General features: G+C 51.0%; 1 protein-coding gene across 5 annotated transcripts in view; it reads left to right on the forward strand.

Moving 5' to 3' along the window:
* ANKS1A (ankyrin repeat and sterile alpha motif domain containing 1A) overlaps positions 1–20,614 on the forward strand; it is a 110,619-nt gene extending 90,005 nt beyond the window's left edge. For 3 of the 5 annotated variants that reach the window (XM_049831706.1, XM_049831709.1, XM_049831710.1), the window contains 10 exons: positions 6,516–6,614; positions 7,012–7,164; positions 7,334–7,441; positions 10,174–10,338; positions 10,695–10,820; positions 11,032–11,103; positions 11,548–11,634; positions 12,004–12,141; positions 12,861–13,031; positions 14,302–20,614. In XM_049831706.1, the coding sequence (XP_049687663.1) occupies positions 6,516–6,614; positions 7,012–7,164; positions 7,334–7,441; positions 10,174–10,338; positions 10,695–10,820; positions 11,032–11,103; positions 11,548–11,634; positions 12,004–12,141; positions 12,861–13,031; positions 14,302–14,421 (1,239 nt within the window). In that variant the 3' untranslated portion in view covers positions 14,422–20,614. The remainder of the gene's footprint in view (positions 1–6,515; positions 6,615–7,011; positions 7,165–7,333; positions 7,442–10,173; positions 10,339–10,694; positions 10,821–11,031; positions 11,104–11,547; positions 11,635–12,003; positions 12,142–12,860; positions 13,032–14,301) is intronic. The other 2 variants (XM_049831707.1, XM_049831708.1) reach the window with 2 other exon arrangements.
* Positions 20,615–20,776: the final 162 nt, after the last annotated feature.

A 20,776-nucleotide genomic window follows, 5' to 3' on the forward strand; every position in this document is an offset into this window, starting at 1 on the left:
AGTTCCTGAAAGCTGCAGCTGGCCGGTACCAAGATGACCAAAATGAGGTTTCTGGATCCTTTTTTTCACCTGCAAAGGAGAAATTGGAGTGGTGTTGAGGCTAAGGAAGGTGCAACCTCTGTTTTCAGGACTTGCTGTGTATTATCTCTGTTTAGGTTGGGTCTGAGGTGAGCTGAATGCATGTCCATCTCCCCCATCCAGGCTTTTGGTTGCCAAAAGTAAAGCAATAGCAGTGGCAGCAAAATCCTTGACAAGATGCAATTGTCTTGAATGTACTGAGAGGAAAAAGAAAGAGCTTTGTATGCATTTATGTAAGAAAAAAATGGATGCTTTGGCTCATGCAGCTGAAGGCACTCTGCTATAGATGTTTGCAGAAGCCTTTGTAGTCTGGAAAAGCTGTGTTTGGGTTTTGCATCTGTTGCTTTTAATAGCAGACACATTCTGGTCCCAGTCTTCCCTGCAGTCCGTCGCCTGTCTAATACAGGGTTTAGTAACAGAGGCAGCACTTGTGTTAGCGTGAGCTTAGTGAGACAGTCGGGATTCATTAAACTGCATTGCTGGCTGGATAAGACTGCGCGTCCTATATGAAACTTTCTTTGCCTCAGGGCCTTTCCTTAGCTGGAAAGAGAGAATGGACCAAAGCCAGGCTCTGTGCAAGAAGCAGCATCTGAAAATTGGGTAGTTAAGTGCCTGCAGAGTGCCCTGCTGGAGGAGGATTGCTGGCAGATTTCAGCAGCTCTGATTTTGGCACGCTTGCCTTCGGGGTCACCTAACTAGCAGGAGGGGATGCTACCTTCCTACAGTGTAACCTCTGACTGTGCTTTTTTTTTTTTTTTTTTTTTCCTTTTAATGAGAAACCTGGAGCCTTGCAGGCTGTTTAATTACAGTGCAAGATGTGAAGCATGACTAAGGCAGACCCTTTCTCTAAAAGCTTGTGTTTCTGCAGGCGGGTCGGCTGCACCAGCATCTTTTGGGGCTCCCTGGGGCAGCCCAGGCAAGGATGCGGGTCACTAGCAGATCTATGCCCTCCTTTGGGGCAATGCGGAGGGCAGAAACGGGGTTCAGAGGTGCCCCTCTTGGTCGTGCGTATTTGTGCCTTTCCATGGAGGGAGCTCTGTTCAGCTCTGAGGAAGCTGAAGGCCAGCTTGGGGTCTGAAAGCTCCTCCGGACTGTCTGGCAGCTAGTCTCTGCCAGTTTGGACCCAGGGAGTGGGATTCACCTTGCCCAATTTCAGATGTCTGCAGCTGGGCTGATCATTCGGGCTCTTTGGATTGCCAATGGGAGCGGAGGAGAGGACTCATCTGACTGATGCATTTCCCCCTGATGTATATGCACTTGCACTGGAGAAATACTCCTTCCTTGACCAAACACACGTGTGCAGCTGAAGCTTAGGGGGGAGATTGTGCTCCTCAGTCCCTTGCAAAGAAAATTTCAGCCTCTGCTTCCTGGTGGATTTTTTTTAAGGGATCATCCCAGCTCTTCTGGGAATAAAAAAAATCACCAAAGATTTTTCTACCGAGACTAACATGTGTGCACGTTGCTGTACTAAAATCTGGATTAATACAAGGCTGCGTGTTCTAGGAACAAACCACCTGCAGTGCAGGAAATGGTGAGAGCTAGTTCCCGATGGAAGCGAGGAGAAAACGGTGAGGTGTTGGGATGAATGGGGCTTTCGGATGTCCCCTGCTCCCCCAGCATGGGTGAAAGCGAGAGCTCTGGCCCGGGTGCAGCCCTGAGCTGCGCTGGCTCCGCAGCCCCACAGCTGGGAGAAATGCACAAGGTAAAAAGCACTTGTCACAACGAATAAAGTCTGAAATACGTCTTTGGAAGTATATTTGATTCTAATTGGCATTTCTGAGGCTGCTGCTGGAGGATCCTAGAGGACTGGGCTAAGAGCAGAGCGAGTCCCTGGGAGCTTTCCTCTGCCCTGCCTTGGACATCTGCTGAAATCGTCCTCAGAGGACCCGGAGAGGGGCTGACCGCGAGCCCGGGGTCAGGCTGCCAGGACTGCTCTGCAGCCTCCAGCGGGGCACTTGGGAGATGGCATCTTTTGACCTGGTTGCTGACCTGTGTCAGCACCAAAGGGGACCTTTATTTAGAAAAAAGCAACAAAAAAAACCCAAGAAAAAAAAAACACAAAAATGAGCAAACAAAAACCTCTATTGGGATATTGTTTAAAAATCAAAACCTAACTCCCCCAAAAAACCCTCACAAATCCTCACAGAATTTTTTCTGAATTTTTGCAGCCCTGCATCAAGGCAATCTGCCTTTCGAGCAGCCCTTTGTAACGAAGAGGCTTTGTTTCCTCTCGGTGATGAATGCCTTGTTCCCTTTTCCTCCGTGAGCTGCCGGGTGTGGATATCTGCGGTCCCCTCCTCAGTACAGCAAAGACATGGCTCTTGCCTGGTTCGGGGACAGACCTAAGACCCTTCAGCAGCCCAGTGCCCAGCATGAGCCAGTGGTGCGGAGGTCAGGAAGGATGGGGCTGGCGGTGACAAGCGAGTGAGATGTGCCGGGAGAGGCAGGGAAGGACGAAAGCCGCAGCAGACCCCAGCTGGGTCTCCGTGGCTGGGAACCCTGCTTGCTTAGGGGGCTTTTTATGCTAAGTCATCAGTTGCTGATTGAGCAGAGAGGTGGTTTTGCAAGCACGGGAGCTGGAGCAGAGAGCAGGGCACTAACCAAACCTGTGGCAATCGATGTGCCGGAGGAGCGTGGCTTGGAGGCAGGTGGCAGCGGTGGCCCAGGCGGACCATTTCTGCCCCTTGGCTTTTGTCTGAACGGCATGTTAAATGCAAACAGGTTTAAAGTCTGGTTTAAACAGCTCATCTGTTCCACTGGCAAAGGTTAAAAGATCTCCAGTGTGTTTGCATTTAATTATCTATTTTAGCAGCAGATTATTTTTTTTCATAGGAGATGAAATCCGGATGGGTTTAAAGGACATTTCTCTAAGCAGAGGCTCATGCACAATAGACTGTAATGATTTATTTGGAGCTGCTATGCTTTGTCTATCCTTGTTAAGTACCCTGAGAATATGGGCTGACACTGAGGGAATTTAATGTGACACATAAAAATAAGGAGTGTTCGCGAAAGCTGCAGGCTTTACAGTATTTAACTAGCTTGTATCCTTGCTACACAGCAAGCAATCTTCCTTGAATTTGAGATGCCAAAAGTGGGAGAACACCTATTGCCTTTCTTTGGGCCTGGCACTGGCCATGTCAGCATAGAACAGGCATCCTGACAGCTGACAGCCCTGGGCTGCAAGTTTGGGAGCATGGCTGTGCTAGCCAGGCATTGCTGTGCTAAAGTGTATTAGCATGAAAAAGGCTCAACGTTGGAAAATAAGCATGAGTAAAAATGTAAATAGGATCAGCAAGCTTGTTTAATTTTCATACGTGAAAATTACACATCGCCATTGTCACAGCTCATTTGGCTGCAAACGATTCTTGCTGTCCTGGTTGGTGCGTGAAGGGTTTGCTGTGAGCCGTGCCCTTGCTAGCATCCTCCTCGAGCCCCCGCGCCTGCTGCAGCTCTGGCACCCAGCTCTTTACAGAGGAATTAAGCAGCAGAGCACCAAGACGGGCAGGTTGGGGGAGCAGAGCAGGCTGAGGTGTTGGGAACTGCAGGTTTTGGGGACCTGAGGTGTGACGTTAACCTGCTGCAGAGACTTCGGTGAGTCAGTCCCTTCCTCTGCTTCCTTTTGCCTCCCCCAAGCAGAGCAGTAATGCTTTGCTCTTCAGGCTTATAGGAGAAATCCCGTCACTTGCTCTAGCCATCTTCTGTCCATTTAAAAAAGCCCTTTAAAAGACATCTCCCTCTAGGAGATGAATTCCTCGCACATATGTGGCCTCCCAAGGACCTTCTGGCAGCCCCTGTAGCAGAACTGTCGCATGCAAAAGCACTTGTGCCAGGTAAGGTGCATGTCAGGGGAGTTAAGCTACCTTTAATCCTTTCCCTCTTCCCCTGAGCTGAGCACACAATCTCCTGCTGTTATAGGAATGCATGTTAAATGTGGTTCTTTGGCTTAAAATTTGTGAGCGAGAAAGGGGAGGGATGTTTTCATTTTTTTGTGGGATGCTGCTGCTAACAAGCCAGAGTGATCACTGCCTCTTGTCAGTGGCAGCCTCTCCACTCACGTAGGGCGTTTGCTCTCGATGCAATGGAGCCTGCTGCTGCTTTTGCACCAAATGGGCACCCTTGGAGCCTTTAACTGACAAAAAGCCTTTTTTTTTTTTTTTTTTTTAATTGTGCAATTGAGGGGTGCACAGAGCAGTTTACGTGACATAGTTACATCCTTGCATAGAGCTTTGCGTGTAGCATTACCACTCAGGTGAGACCCAGGGGTTTCACATGGCCTTGCTCGCAGGATGTGGGGTGCAATCCAAGAAAGGCAAGGCAGGTATTAGTGTGGACCCGTGGCCCTGCAGAGCTGCCGCCCACCCACGGTGCCGTCTCAAGCAGCGGCAGTCGCTCTTTCCATTTGGCAGCAGGCAGTGACACTGCAGACCAGCGCTGTAGCTTGCTGCTATAAACTGACCTTTTGGAAAACAGGGAGCAAACCACCCTAATCGGCTGTAGGGTCTTTAGTCCCGGCTCTTTCTGCTTTTTTTAAACAACTCTTGGACAAATGCTTTCGTACGGCAGCTGTCTGCTCCAGATCTGCAGTCTCGGTCCCCGCCATGGTCTGCCAGGAATTGAGGGCATCGGGCATCCCTGCCTGCCAAGGGAGGACGGAGGCAGAGGAGCCTCGGTGCTGTGGGTGCTGACGGTCACAGAGTGTCTACAGTGCCCTGCGTCCCTGCCACACGCTGCTTTAACTTGCCGCTGTCATTTGCTAAATCATTGTTTTCTCTGCAGTCTGGCCTCTGAGGGCAGCTCTCCCAGCAACTTGGGCATCTCTTACCTGCAGCGTTAATTCTCTGTTTCTCTGAACACTTATCTCTGCGGCGAGGGGAAGAGCAGCTCTCGGGGGGTGGAAAGCCGTGTGGCATCCTACCCAGCGGTTATCACACCAGGCCATGGAAGTGGTGGGAGCGATGCTGCCTGGGCTTGGTGCTGTCGTAGGCCAGGCACAAACCAAGCAAGTCGGGAGCAACGCGGATGCTGGCATTGCCGGGAGTGAGCCAGCCAGTGTTTGACTGCAGGACTGGCATCTGGCTCCATGAAATGCACCCGGTGACTCTCATAAAGCCATCACCAAAGGGAAGCTCTCCCTGTGGGCTGCCCTGGCTGCAAATAGGCCTGTGTGCTTGTCCAGGAGCATGTGAGAGTGGAAGGGGCAGTGGGAAGGGCTGTTCCTCCTCTTCTGCCCTTGCAGGAGGCAGCATCGTCCCTGCGGAGTCATGCTCAGGTGGGTCGGCTGCTCAGAGAGCAGCTCACCGCTTTCACATTTGGCTGTTGTATTTAAAGCAGGTAGTACTTAACAAAACATAAGTGCTGAAATACTGCAGAAAGTGTGGAGTGGGAAGGAATATAAAATATTTGCTGCCCTTTGAAGAGGATACTTGGCCGTCTTCCCCTTGTCTTTCCCTCCTGAAGTCCTGGCCGTTCAGCCCGCTGTTCCCGCAGCCTGCATGCCCCTGCAGCAGCATATTGCCCAACAGCCAATTTTAATTAGGTTTCTCTTACAAAACCAAAATGTGGAACAGCGAAGCGCTGTCAGCTCAGACCTTCAGCTGTGACTCTCCTGAGAGCAGAGGGAGGCAGGTCCAGGGAGGGGGGGGTCCGGGCTCGAGCCGAAACCCTCGGTCAAACAGCAGTGTGGCTTTTCCAGCCATGGGGAGATGTGCCTGGGCTTCCCGCTGAGCTCTCCCCAGGTACGAGGGGCAGGGAAACAGGTTGTGATGGAGGGTCTTAAGAGAGGGGTAAAGTCAGTGTGCTCTGCATGTGTCCACTCGTGTTCTGCAGGGGGAAGGGTGGGCAGAAAATGGCTTTAACAGAGCAGTGTGCAGCAATCGGAGCACCTCTGCCGGAGCGGGGTGGGCTGCCTCCTTGCCCGGGGGATGGAGGATAAATGTGACCTTCGCCAGGTTGCCTGCTCTCCTGGAAAGAAATTCAGATTTCTCTGTGGCTGTGGAGGGAGGCTGAGCAGAGCTGAGTGCCCCTTCTCAGGCACCACACATGGAGGGGGGCTGAGCTTTACCTGGGCGTTGTTACGCAGTGCTTGGAGCATCTGTGCATCAAGCAGGAAGGTTGCTGTAAGCGATGGCCTGAAATCTAACGGCTGGAAGAGGATGCTGCGGAGCGGGCTGTGGGAGGGAGGGGGATGGCAGCACTCTGCCCCACTGATGCGATGTGTGCCGCAGCCCCTTTCGTGTCAGCCCTCTCTCTCCGTGTCCGGGGTTGGTACGTGGGGCAAAGCTGTCATCCTTGGGAGCCTTCCTCCTCCTCCTCCTGCTGTGGGGCCGTGCTGGGAGGTGAGGTCAGGAGGGTGCTGTAACGTGCATGATCTCTGCTCCAGCACCTGATGTGGCTTCTGTTGCCCTCTGCTCCCATGTCGCTCCTTCCTGTCCCCACAGGGCTGTAATGTCATGGAAGACCAGGACCTTCGGGACATCGGGATCAGCGACCCGCAGCACCGTCGGAAGCTCCTTCAGGCTGCTCGCTCCCTCCCGAAGGTCAGCACCAACACCCCTCACGTGAAGTAGGACAGGGCAGTGACCAGCTCAGCTGTGAAAGCAGAGAAGACAAAAGCCAGTCCCTGTGACTCTAGCCACATCCTTGTGACCCACAGAGGGATCATGGGGGCTGAGGGAAGGGTTTTGGGAATACCAGGGAGGAGGAGTATATTGGTCCACCAGGCTATGTGGATGGGATGACACTGTGCTGGGGAGAGGGTGGCTGTCCTTCCTGCCAGTATTGATCCTAAGTGCATTCCCTGTTTATACAGTGATTTTTTTCACCTTAAAGCTGCTAGTGGACATGATACTGGCCTTTAAACTGATTTTAACTGATGCTTATGCCTTGGGATCCCAGCCCCCTGGGGCTTTTAACCCCTTTCTTGTGCTTTTACAGTTGAAACCCCTGGGCTGTGATGGGAACAGCCAGCCTTCAGTTCCCGCATGGCTCGACTCTTTGGGGCTGCAGGATTACATTCAGTCCTTCCTCTCGAGTGGCTACAGCTCTATTGACACTGTGAAAAACCTTTGGGAGCTTGAAATAGTAAATGTGAGTATTGCCTTTCTCTTGCCACAGCAGTGATGTCCTGCCCAAGTTCCCTCTGGGGCTGTGACTTGCAGGGAGTCATATTAAATGGGAACAGCGCTGCTCAAAGAGGGGCGGCTTTGCTTCATGCTGAGGGCAGGAAAGCCTACAGTGACTGTGATCTCTCCTGCAGGTGTTGAAAGTGAATCTGCTCGGCCATCGGAAGAGGATCATCGCCTCCCTGGCAGACAGACCCTACGAGGAGCCACCGGCAAAGCCGCCGCGGTTCTCGCAGCTGAGAGTGAGTCACTGTTTGTGTTCCCTGCCTGGCTGATGTGTCTGTGTGGAGCGCGCTCGGCAGTGGCCAGGGTGCTTTCTTCTGCCCTGGCTCTCCTTCTTTCTTTCTTTCAAGGAGCTAAACCCAGGTCTGTCAGGAATAATTGTCCCCTTTCTGATTAGCAGCCATCACCTCTGGGGGACTCAGATCTGTAGAGGATATTTACTGAGAGCTCAGGTCCTGGATGGGTATCCAGGTGCAGAGAAGGAGGCATGTTCAGCCTTACTTTGCTGCTTTCATGCAGGGGATGTTCTGCCTAGAAAAATCAATAAAAAAGGGGAAAAAAAACTCCTTACAATGTCAATATTTAAGTTAAAACTCCTTTGAAGGTAAGTATTGAGAGTAATAAGCATAGAGAGTGATCTTTGAAAATTGTATTGCTCTTTAAAAGGAGAGGGTAAAACCTAAATGGCTTGTTTCTTATTAAAACAAATCGATTTGACCTGGAAGCTTGGGTTACTCCTGGTTCTCAGATACTTGGTGGTTTGAGAAGAAAGTTCTTGAAGCATTGAGGCAACTGCACATCTGGCTCTGCGGAGGAGGGAGTGTTTTGTGTTAAACAGTTCCCATGGATGCACCTTGGCTGCTGCCAGAGATGGTGCAGAGCCCAATACTCCCACTCTGAGCATCATCAAGCAGAACTTGGGAAATGTAACAGCCAGGCTGGCTCTGACTTGGCCGGAGCACCTGGAGCACTTGGGCAGAGTAAAAACAAATTTCACATTTGATGTTGTGCTGTACAAATTCTGCTATGGCTGGGCCCCACACCAGCAAACGTCACCATTTGTTTGGACAGACACGCTCTAGCTGAAGTGTCGGACAAGTTTACCAACTCTTAGCTTTCTTCTTTGCGGGTCAAACTCCCTCTTCCATGTGCAAAATGAAGCTGAAGTGTGCGGTGGGAGAAATTTTAACGTGGCCAGTTGTATCCGTTCAGCTTTTCACCTTACCAATTCCAGTGACCTAAAGAGCAAATACTTGCACAGGCATGACCCTGCTATTGAAATAAACGTGAGGAGATAATATTCAGCCCTTGCAGGTCAAATTCTGTATGGCTGCCCCATGGGAAGTGTCAGGCAGCTCTTTCGGATCAGGTGCCTCCATGCAAGGTGGATGCCTACACTGAACGGGTAGCAGGGCACTACTCCTGCCTCCGTGCTCTGCACGAAGGGGAATACTGAGCTGACTTTCTTCCCCTTGTTTCCTGGCCAGATTTAAGTCCGACTTCCCGCAGGCAGGAGTGTGACATGGCGCAGCTGGTGAGATGGGATGCAGCTGGGACCTGGTATTTTGATTGTGCCGGTTGGGAGTCAGATCTGTCTCCCTAGGCCGGCTGGGCTTCTCTAGAGCTCTTGCTCTCGCTGCCAAATAGCACTCAATGTGATTTGTGGAGGTTGATTTTTTGCTGTGGGAGTAGGAGCCTTTGGATGTCAGGCCCTTCATTATCGGGGTTGGCTGGGAGGGGAGCTGTCACGTTCGCCGTTCTTCCTGAAAACTGACATTTGAGAGCTGAGTTTGGCAAAACCCGTTGAACTTGGAGCTAACCTGTGAGCTCAGGAGTGGGGCGGCATGCCACAGAGGGCAAGTGTCTTGTGCTGCTTCTTCCCAGTGTTTGCAGATCAGCTTCCTGGAGCAGGAATTGGGAGCGATTGGAGTTTCCCCATCCCAAACATCTGGTCCTTGCCCTGCTGCAGAGCTCTTCCCTTTTGCCTTGGATTCCCAAGGATTTTCAGCCAAAACAGTCTTATCTGAAGCGAGTTGAGCTGCTGTGCCCTGCTTTGCTCACACTGGATTTTTTTAGGAACTGGGGTTTGGGTGCAAAAAGGGAAGGTTCACACTGGTACTGTACCTAAAAAGTGTGCTTGGGAGCCAGGAGGGGCCCACGTACAAACCCCACACCTCTCCCCTGCTGCTCAACCACCCCCTTTTCAGACAACAAAAACCCGGACGGGCAGCAGCCAGCTGAGGATCTGCACTTCTCTGAAATGTCCTCTTGAGATCGATGAGACTAAAGGCGGGATTGTTGGCGGGGGGAGAGGAGTCCTTTGGTGCGGCATCAACTGATTGATATGCTGGACGGGGAGGCTGTGTAAGAGAATGGGCCATTTGCAGCATTTCCTGGTGCTACAGCTGGTGCGATCCAGCGCCTGGCTCCAGCGTGGGGAGCGGAAGGACGTCAATGGCAAATTAAGCAAGTCCGTTGAATAGGACTAATGCGTGTTGCAGCTGTGAGCTTCCCGCATTGTCTGCTGGGCCGCTTGGCACGTACAGGCAGTGAATCTTGCCTGCAGTAAGAGCTAGGCTGTCAGGCATCTGGGCTGATCTCTCGCTGGGCTCCCAGGGCTTTTCTCCTGGGGTGGCTGATCATCAGCGGCTTCGAGTGCTTTGCTTAGTGCTTTAGCGGGGTCTGCTCCTCTATAAACACCCTGCCCGCAGCTCAGCATGTCTCCTGCGATGAGCTCACAGCGGGCAGAGGCATGCTCGGCAGAAAGGGCTGTATACCTGCCTGAAACCATCCTGGAGCAAATCAGGGGTATCGTGCAGAAAATAAATGGTGTGATTGATGATGCTGAGGCAGGAGCCCATTAACTCTGCTCGTTGCACCTTTTGTGTTGGACACTGTAAAGGGGAGCGAGGGCTGGGCACGTCTGCAGCACAGGCTGACCAGGACGGTTCGTGGTGTCTGCTTGTTTCAGTGCCAAGACTTGATGTCCCAGACATCGTCGCCCCTGAGCCAGAATGACTCCTGCACGGGCAGATCTGCCGATCTCCTGCTGCCCTCCGGGGACACTGGGAAGAGGCAACATGACCGCGGCACCGAGGTTGCTCCCTACTCCAGAGCTGAGCGCTACAAAGCACAGGTCAGTGGGTGCTTTCGTGTGTCCTGGGGGCCCCGCTGCACGGCTTAGTGTGCAGCCAGCGAGGAGTTGGGGCGATGCATGGAGAGGGAGGGAGCTGGTCAGGCGCAGCTTTGCACGCTGTTGCTGGCTCAAGCATTAGAGCTCATTTATGCCTCAGTCTCACCTTGAAAGTGGGTGACTCGCAATTCCATGAGTGCTGGCACCTTCACCCGCAGCGTGCTGCCTCCTCCCAGCCCCTGTGGGATTTTGGCCGTTGCAAACCTCGATTGCATCAACCCGAAGAGCCCTCCTGGGATCCGTGTTTTAATCCATATTGGCCCTGTTGCGGCGTCACATCCATGTTTCTTCCCTTCCAGGAGGACCGTCGGGAGTCAAAGCTGACCCTGCGCCCCCCCAGCCTGGCTGCCCCGTACGCCCCAGTCCAAAACTGGCAGCACCAGCCAGAGAAGCTCATCTTCGAGTCCTGCGGGTATGAGGCCAATGTAAGTGGCTTTTGGCTTGTGGGGGTGGCAAGGATGAGGAGGCTCTGGGGTCAGGTTGTTGTGGGGGGGGTTGTCACGCTTCCTGCCTTTCAGTGAGTGACCCGTCCCTCGCCAGCCATGGCTGCTGGCCGCTCACAGGGCCATGGCGTTGCCTTGGGTTTGCCAGGGTTTCCTGCATGAAGCCTTTACCGTCTCTCCCTTTTCCAAACAGTACTTGGGCTCCATGCTGATCAAAGACCTTCGAGGGACAGAGTCTACACAGGATGCCTGTGCCAAGATGAGGGTACGGAGGCCACGGGGATGGGGGGGGTTTGCTCACAGCCTGTGGTGGATGATGTGGAGAAAGGAACGGGGAGATCTTAGTGAAGCTGTGGTTAGCCAAACCCTGCAGGGTGCCGTTGTGCAGAGCAGGGGCCCAGGCTACTTAACAGGCTGTGCCACTGTCACTGGTGAACTGCCCCTCCCCAGCACTTTTCCCCATACTTGGAAGGTCTGTGCAGTGGGAGAATGGGCATTCTGCCTGGGAAAGGGGTGCTGGGCTTGCTTCAGGTCCCCATCCCTTCCCCTCTGCTTCCACCAAGAGCAGGCTTTCCTCCTCCTGGTCCAAGACCCCCAAAGCCTGCCCTTGCAGGGCAGTGGCCTAGAGGTCTCTGGGGTGGGCTGGGGCGGTGGTGAAGAAGGGAGCATTTATTCACAACTAGTCACTTGAATGTTTTTGTTTCTGAAGAAATCCACAGAGCACATGAAGAAGATCCCGACCATAATACTGTCCATCACGTACAAGGGGGTGAAGTTCATCGATGCCTCTAACAAGGTGAGCTTCAGATGCCTCAAAATTGGTGTCCGGAGGGACAAGACCTGCAGTCCCACCTGCCTGGGGGGCTGCAAGTCACAGTTAGTGGCTATAGAAGCCGCTGAGGAGCTGCTAGGGCTATGGGAGAGCACCAAGGTGGTGATGGTTACCTGAATGCCAAAGGCTTGGTAGTCTGGCTGCTTGTGGACCATGTTGCCATTTATTCCTACCATGGGAGGGAGCTAAGACTGGTCTGGCTGGGAGACTCCTCCTCCCTGCCATTACCTGTTTTGCTCCCTGCCCCCAGTACATGCTTGCCACAACCACCATTTGCTGGGTGTATTTGCCATCCCCAGAAGGGTGACGGGTGCTTGTGGTTGACCCTGGCAGAATGTCATTGCTGAGCACGAGATCCGGAACATCTCCTGTGCTGCTCAGGACCCCGAGGATCTCTGCACGTTCGCCTACATCACCAAGGACCTGCAGACCAGCCACCACTACTGCCATGTCTTCAGCACCGTGGATGTGGTGAGTGGGTTATCATATCTTGTCTCGCAGCACGCTATAGTCCTTTGCAGTCCACTTGTTTCATTGCTCAGCTTTATTGGTGAGTCATAGACCAGGATCTCATCTGTTCTAGGACTCTTTTACCAGTTTCTACCATAAAATGTTCCTTTCAGAGTCCTGGCTCAAAATGCTTTTACTTTGGAGCTCTGTCGACAAAGAGAATATTTCTCTGGCTTCATTACTGCAGTCTCCAGTGCTGAATAAAGCAGGGCAGGAGTTTTTCCCTCCTGGGGAATATGCTGTGAACAAAACCCTAATACACTCTCAATTATGTTGAGCGTAATAGGCTGATTTAACAGCCTTTTAATTCACCACGAGTGGAAGCATAACTTGCTTTTATTCTTGGGCAGAATCAGCTGTACAAGATGTTTTGGCTTTTTCTCTTTACAATGCAAAACGCTGCTAAACTGCGATGCTTGCGGGGCTGTAGCAGGCTCGCAGGTAGTCCCACCAGCCGAGGCTATGCGAGCGTGGAGGCAGCTCACTGCCAGCTCCCCCGCAGGGCAGGAGCTCAGCGGCTTTGCCAGGGATACGGCAGGATGCGACCTGCTAACGGAAAGGTGACGGGCTCTGCCGAGGTCTGCATCTCCGGAGCAAGCTGTTGAGCACATGGACTCTGCACAGGACAAGGTAGCTCGTATGCACCTAACGACTTTGTGTTTTCTGTGTTCTCTCCGAAGAACCTGACGTACGAGATCATCCTTACGTTGGGGCAGGCGTTTGAGGTCGCCTACCAGCTGGCCCTCCAAGCCCAGAGAGCAAAGCCTCTGGGTGCTGGAGCAGGAGAAATGATTGAAACAAAATCTTCCAAACCGGTGCCTAAACCGCGAGCCGGCATGAGGAAATCTGCAGTACGTATGCGCGAGCCGGGTGCGATCTGCATGGTCTAGGCTGGGATTTCTCTTGGGCACCACATGCTTAAACCTCCCCCTTGGTGGTGGGGGGAGCCCAGATGCAGACAAGGTGCCTGTAGCTGATATTGTAGTGTCCGTGGCTCTGCTGGCAGTCCTGCTGCGGGGTTAGGCCTTCCCCTGGTAGGAAGAGGGCAAGCAGAGGTGGAAGTAGCCTGGGTGGGATGGGGCTTAAGTGCCTTGCTGGGTCCAGCACAGCTTCCACATGCAAACCCTGCAGAGCCGCAGTAAGATCTGTAGGTAACCTGCGGTTTGCAGTACAGGAGTGCCCCTGTAGCCAAAACCAGCCAAGACTGGAGCTGCTGAGGAGCAGGGACTGCTGCATAAGCCATTGCCTTCCTTTAATGTCTCCTTTTGTCTGTGTTCTGCTTGCTCCCCCCGCTCAGGTGCCGCTCCCTCCCGACACTCGCTGTTGTTACTGTCACACCTGTACAACACACCGCCCCTCCTACCTGCCGCTGCAGTCTGTTAGTCCCGGAGCTAAGGTCTTTACCCTTCTTCCTGCCATCTTCCATTACGAACTGACCCGGGCTGCCCCAGCTGCCACCGGCCCTCCTGCCTCCCCGCTTCCCACGTCTCCTGCTGTGGTCCCGTGTCCTGCCTCGCTGCTGTCTTCCCTCCCCGCTCGTTCCAGGGCCGTGCCATGGGCTCAGATGAACCCCAGGGATAAACTGCTCATGTCCGCCCCCGCTGATGTAGAGTGGCAGCTCTCAACTAACCGCGTTGCTCTTTCTGGTGTTGTTAACCTTCCTGTAGGATCCTGATTTAGGAGGACAAGATGAAAGAGCCACGCTTGGTCAGGAGAGTAAATCACGTGGGAGCTCACCTGCCAGGAGCTGTCTCCCTCTCTCTCCCTCTGCCTCTTTTTTTTGTTTTTTTTTTGGTTTTTTTTATAGTGCCATCTTTATAGCGCTCTATTTTTCATGCTTGTTTGTGAGATGAAGCGAAGCTGTCGCTAATGGTAATAGGGGCTTGCAGGCCTAACGCAGGAAGTCATCTCAGGGTGCTGGGTTGAGACTGACGTGGCTAGACATGTTCTGGCTGTGAAGGACTCAAATGCCTCCCCAGCGAGAGCTGCTTCCCTGCACACGTGCACGTTTTTGGGATGGGCATTAGGCAGAGCAGCAGTCTCTCCATGCTTTGAATCCCCACTTGCTCTATCCCAGAAGCATGGGTGACCTAACATGCCCTTTCTCTCCTTATTTTCTAGCTGGAGCCCCCTGAAGTGGACCAAGATTCCCAGTCTCATGCCAGTGTCTCCTGGGTCGTGGACCCCAAACAGGACTCCAAGCGGACCCTCAGCACTAAGTATGAGACCACTATCTTCTAAAGCAAACACACCCCGTGTCCACCTAGTCTAACCGTGCCTTTGCGATCTGATCTGTCTGCTGTTCTAAACTCCCTCTTCCTCCAGCTGCTCGCACTGAGCCCCGCGTAGGCACTACGTCAAAGGCAGCAGCACTTAGGAGACTGTAGACTTAAACGGCTTTTGTACCTGATCACTACTGAACACTGTGAATTCTCCTTACTCGGAAACAAGGGTAACACGCTGTTAGATATCTGTGAGGTGGGAGGTGCAGAGGGATGCAGGCTGGGGGGAATCAGAGATGTGGATCCAGGAAGCCGCCTGCCGTTTTCACGTCTTTCCCCTCGCTCTGGCACTGTGAATCCCTGGGGGAACGTGACACTCCCCAGGCCTTTTTTTCTATTTCACCTTCTTATCCTTGGACTGATGGAGACCTCTTGTCTCTGCGGTGCACGCACTCCCTCCTCCTAGATCCTCTTCTTCCCGACTGAGCCACGGCTGTGTACTGTTCCAGTGAACTCACCCCTCTTCTTACCTGTCATTCGAATCGACACTAACCACTGTGATGCTGTCTGCAAATAACACACGTTCACTAGATTTCCTCACGGGGACCCTTGCCCACAATCTCTCCCCTCAAAGCCTGGAGCAGAAAACCTGCTCCGACGGGAGCACTGGTTTGGGCCAGGTGCGATCATTCCCACTGTGAGCTCTGTCCCCTCTCAGAGACGAGGTGCGGTTTTGGTTGCATGCATTTCAGTCCCTTGTAGGATTCCCGCGCCCCCCCACCCCGTAGTCCTTCTGTTTACACTCACCAGACTTCTCGTGAGCTTTGGGCGTAGTTCTCACTTGGCAGATTGTAAAGAGGTTAAGCTTTTAAAGGCACATGTTGTTAGCCCCGTGTTGGGAAGGAAAGGTGTTTGAGAGGGGCTGGTTACTGCGCTGTTAGAGGTCTGATAAAGCAGACGGAGCTCTGCTGTGTTCAGCAGGCTTACCGCAGTTGTACTTTGTTTGCTGAAGGGAGAAATGTGATTGAAATCAGTCTGCTGCCAATCCCAAAGCTTGTTTTCAGTCTACAAACCATTGCGTGATGAGGGCTATAGGGATCTTGAAACATCTGCCGCTTTCCATCCTTGAGAGTGAGGATTTCACTGAGAGATGGCCCGCAATGGGCACCTCTGCCTTTTCTGGCTGTTTCTCAAATGCGCATGTTTTTCCTCTGGGAAAATGTCCCTATTTCTGTGTATCTCAGTAGAAGCAGCTTTTAATTCCAGAGTATGACTGGGAATCGTTTGTGTGAGACCGCAGGGCACTTGGCACAGGTTGGAGCAGAGCTGGGACAGGTCTGGGAATGCCGTACGGCGGTTCACAACCCAGTGAAAGCCCCTATGAGTCGGCCATGACCCTACCCCTGGTTCCTTTGCTTGTGTTTGCAAAGCTCACTGAGATGAAACTGAGGAGGAGGAGGATCTGATGAATAACAGCACTGGGAGGCAGGACTCCTGCCCTGGTGCTGCTTCTCCCTGACTTGCTGTGCGTCCCAGCAACTTCACCTCTCTTTACCTCAGTTTCCCCGTATACAGGATGGGGACGTACTCACCTACCTCTCGGGGGTGTAAGGCTCGCTCTGTTTGCAGAGCAGTTTTAAGACCCTTTAGTGAAAGGCACTGCGACTTCCACACCGTGGCAGCAAACCCCCGATGCTCAGCCTCGCTCTCCTGACAGATGAAGTACTTAACTCGCACAAACGGCCTCGTAGCAAAGCTGCATCTTGGACCCCGACCAGCTCCTCGCAGGCAGCGGCTGTCGCACCTTTCCCAGGGAGAGGGCTGAGCAGATGGAGCAGCGGGAGACAGGGCTGCAGCCGTGCGGTAGTTGGGCTGCACAGAACTCACTGATGTGCACCTTGAGGTGAATGTGAACTCACCGTGGGTTTTGCATCTTGGCAAAATCCCCTCGCAGCCCACTTTTGGAGAGGTGGTTGTGACAGTGGGTCTGTTAGAGAGCTGCGAAGGAAGGTGGACGGCAGCTACCTGCTCACCTCTGCATGATGTGTCTGGGTGGACATCTTAGACATAAATGGGGAAGAGGGTGCCTTCAGATCTCTGGTGAAGCTCCATTTCCAAAACAGTTTTTACGATTTACCCTGAATCTCCCTTCGCGATCACCAGTTGGCATCATTGGGGAGAGGTCAGAAGAGCAGCCCTGGCTTATTTGCACCTGGTATTTAGGAGCTGGAAGAAGCTTGTCCGAGTTTTGCTGGGGCTTTAGAGCTGTTGCCTCAAAGCTTCTGTTCCCCCAGACTTGTGGTGAAATCTGATGTTTCAAAATCTTTATTCAGTCCTTTCTCAGGAATGAGTTTCATCTCCCAAGTCACTTGTACTGTGATGGCACTGAGCAGCAAACTGACTTCAAAATAAGGGCCAGGCTAGTAAGAACCCAAGTGAGAGGACTGAAAGGATTGTGTTAAAGCAAAAAAAAAAACAAACAAAGGAAGTTCAGTCTAGTACATGTATTTCATATGCCATGGAGCCTTTTAACATAGAGCCAGCGCTCTGCCTAAAGAAGGGCTGCAGTGCCATCCTGCCAGGCAAAGCGTTGTGGACAGCAGAATATTACTGTGTCTGAGGTGCTCTGAGAGGTTGGGTTTGGATTTGATCAGCATCTTTCCAAGCTGTAAGAGTGCCCTGAGGGTTTCTATATCCTTCAAAGAGAAACTGAATTAACGGTAGCAGTGGTAGTGCAGTTTCTGTGTGTAAGTATTCACAGTGCACTTGCCCACACGTACGCCTGATTTTAGAGGGTCTGAGCTCATACATCTCCCCCTGCTTTCAGCTGGGCAGGGCAGATTCCTCAGCACCTCCTCAAACCGGGTCACTAGAGCATGTGCCTTTCTAAGGGTGACCGTCCAAACCCAGCTGGGATCACAGGCAGCCCTACCTAAACTACAGAGCTTCCGCTGTGTGTCCATAACCCTCACGAATGTGTCTCATCTCCTGGCCGTATGCCTCATCTTTCCCAGCACTTGTTTTTGTATGACTCGGAAATCATTCATTCCATTATCTTCCTTTCTGTTTGCCTCTGAAAAGCTGATCTCCGGGCAGCTGTCTCCTACCACGGAAATGTAGTAACGGGGCAGAGACCTAAGAAGCAGTGGCCTGCTGACACGAAGATCATCTCCATCTGGCACTGGTGTCTGCCTCGGAGTGGGTGCATGGCTGCTCAGTGAGGGCTCCCAAAGCAGAGGGGGGAAAGGGATCCCAGCCACCAGCTGAGAAAAGCAGCTCTCTCCATTTCTAGCAAAGGAAAGTTGAGACTTCCGAGGCTGAGAGCGATGTCACCTTTTCTAGTTTGAGACAAACATCCTTCGACCCGTTTCTTTTTAAACGTGCAAAATGATACAGAGCAAATCCAGTTCACGGTTTAAATGTAGCACTGCGGTTTTTTGGTGAGGAAAAAAAAATATATATCCTTATTTACTGAGAATCCACGTAGTCCGCAAGGAGTACAATAGAAAGTCTTAGCAGTGGGAGTGGTGTGTCCATCTCTAACGGTACTTAAATTTGCTTCAATTCTGGGTGAACAGTAGAGAACGCCAAATTCTTGGAAATAACTTCCTCCAGTGTGAGAAGCCTTGCAGGGTAAGTCTGCATCCTTCGTTTTCAAAGCTACTCCACGCTTTTATAGCAAATGGAAATAACTTAAGGAAAAGAGTCTGCAAAGGATCTTTCACCCCAGAGTGGTTGTGGCCAAGTATTACCGATGGTACAAAGCTTGCTTCCCTGACAGAGAACTGTTGCATTGCAATACTTGACATTTCTATGGCAAGGACACAATTTCTTCCCATTTAGGCACTGACTACCTGGAGATGACTCCCTTCTCCAGCCTCTCGTGCACCTGTCTTGTTTTTAAACGCAGTTATGCCCTGAAGGGTTGGGGTTTTTTTTTTAAGTATATTCAATTGTGATTTAGCACTTTTTTGATACTAGCTCATTATTTAATTAGTGCGACAGTTTCAGAAGATGAACAAATAAGGAGTTAAATTTTGGGCATTACACTGAAACAGTCCATACCTGAGGATAGATCGTATCAACCTGAGGATGGCTTGGCCCCGTCTAAGTCGGGCATCCCCAAATACCACCATCTTGAAGGTGCTGTGTGCTTACTTTTCTTGCAAATTACCAGAGTGTTTAACAGTAGTTTTGGCTGTGACTGATGTGTTTTCACAGTACAGTTCCCCTCAAGGGAGAGATGTTAAAATGGTTGTGATTTTAATTCTTCAGATGCAAAAATGTAGCGCAGCACGTTTGTTATAATCTCGACAGGCATTGTAATGGTTGGGGATGTGGTACCCTGCTGCTTTACTAGAATGATATGCCCAAATAATTCCTGTTTAACTCCAGTTGCTGCTGTATGTCAGGATTTCATTTAGTCTCTCTAGCCAGTAAGGCTGGGAGAGAAGTGAACCGTAATCCCAAGGGCATAGACCTGTAAATGATTAGGAGGGGGAAGTGGAGATTTATTTTTTTTTAAGTTGATGAATTTAGGAAACCTAACATTCCTTGTTATGCATATGTTGCAATTCATACTGGTGTAAGTGTAAATATTTGGTGTGTTGGCAACAAGTCTTTTTGGAGAGATTGCAAATTGAACCTCTGCTTGGGAGGAGGGACACCTTTCTTTTTTGATGCAATGAGCTTTTTGAAGGTTGGCTTGGAGGTGATGTGGTGATGAAGACTCCAATCTTCAAGGGACTAGGCTTGGTGACCCTGGTGGTCCTTTCCAGTCCTGTGTGTAAACCTATGGTTGTCTTTAGTGATCCAACAGTTCTTTAGCCAGATACTCTCTTTCTCACTTCATAGGCAAAGCAGTTGTTTTGGCAGTGCATCTCCCCTTTTATTTTGATGGGTTTTCTCAAGGTACTTGCGTGCTGGAGCCTGATCCCGGACCGTGCCCATCGCTGACTCCCAGTAATCTGTTAGCCCATCCATTGCACAGTATTCTGGCTTTTCCTCTCTACAGGGTTTTGTGGTAGCTGGAGGAAAGTGCCCTAAATTTCTGGTGCTGAATATGACTTTGAATCAAAACGCATCTGCTGTATTACCTGCCTGGGAAAAGGCAGTGCTGCCCTGGGCCTTGTTCCCCTTTTTAAGGACATATTGTATTTTACAGACTAAGGTTTGTGCATGGCATGAGTCCAGGTGAAGAACTCAAGATAGGTAAACTAAGATGCAAAGTTGTCTTTTTTTTATATGGGAGGGGATGATTATTTTTTTCCAAAATTTAAGCTGCTTTATCCTTTTTAATTTTGTATTTACAAAAAAAAAAAAAAAAGAAAAAGAAAAAAAAAAGCTAATCTTAGCAGTTCAGCTGTCTTTGAACTTGCTTTGGGATTGTTCTTTTTAGAAGAAATGATGCAACTTTTGCAGGGTACATGCCTGTCCCCCTCCCAGGGAGGAGATATGGCACCTTCTAGGATGTACCTCCAGTGAGGATTTTGTACCTTCCTGAGGCTGCTGAGACACAGACCAGATGCCAAATAGTCCCTCCAAACCCTTCCAGTTCTGGGTGCAGCTGAAGTGGAGTCAATGGCTTTAACGCTCCTTTCGCCCCACTTCAGAAGTTTCTAGCAGCAGATTTTCCCCTGGCTTTCTTCTGCTCACATCATTTCTGTGCAATCAGATCTTTATTTTAGAGCAAGCACAGTGTTTGCAGCGCTGTCTTGTTGCAAAAAGTCCCCCTTTTAGGTCTCATATTGGCATTACTTACTGCATTTTTTTTTCTCCCCCAGAGGAAAGTAACTGTGCTGCTCTTGCAAAGTCGATCTAGCTCAAAAATTTTTCTTACCCGTGGAAGAATAACCTGAGATTCCCTAACAGGGCAGAGAACAGTCGAGTTCAGTTTGCAATGTAGACATTTTTGCTAATTGTGATGTACGGCAGTGGGACTGATTTGTAATACAAATGTTATTTAATCTGTCTGTATTTTGATACTTGAATTTCCTTTTATTTCCTGTATATACAATTGTTAATCTGTTCAAATTTGTCTGAATTTTAAACATCTTGTGGTACCAAACATAACCAATCTGTGCAACAACATAGACTGACCTCACTACAACAAGGCGAGATTGTAAATATTCCTGGGCTTCCAGCAGTCGTTTTGTTGTTTTCATAATTGTACAACTTAGAACAGACTGAATTAATAAACAAACTTAGACACACATTCGTCCCCTTGTCACTGTGACCTCAGTGTTACATCGAAGCCTCCTGCTCTCGTCCTCATCTAACAGACCTGACCTGCAAAGGTTAAGAGAAAAGGGGTGAGAAAAGGGCGGGAGCTGGGCGGTGTTGAATTAGCTCAGTCTAGCACTGCACCTGCTTTG

This window comes from Accipiter gentilis, chromosome 29 (genome assembly GCF_929443795.1).
Source record: "Accipiter gentilis chromosome 29, bAccGen1.1, whole genome shotgun sequence".
Taxonomy (NCBI): domain Eukaryota; kingdom Metazoa; phylum Chordata; class Aves; order Accipitriformes; family Accipitridae; genus Astur; species Astur gentilis.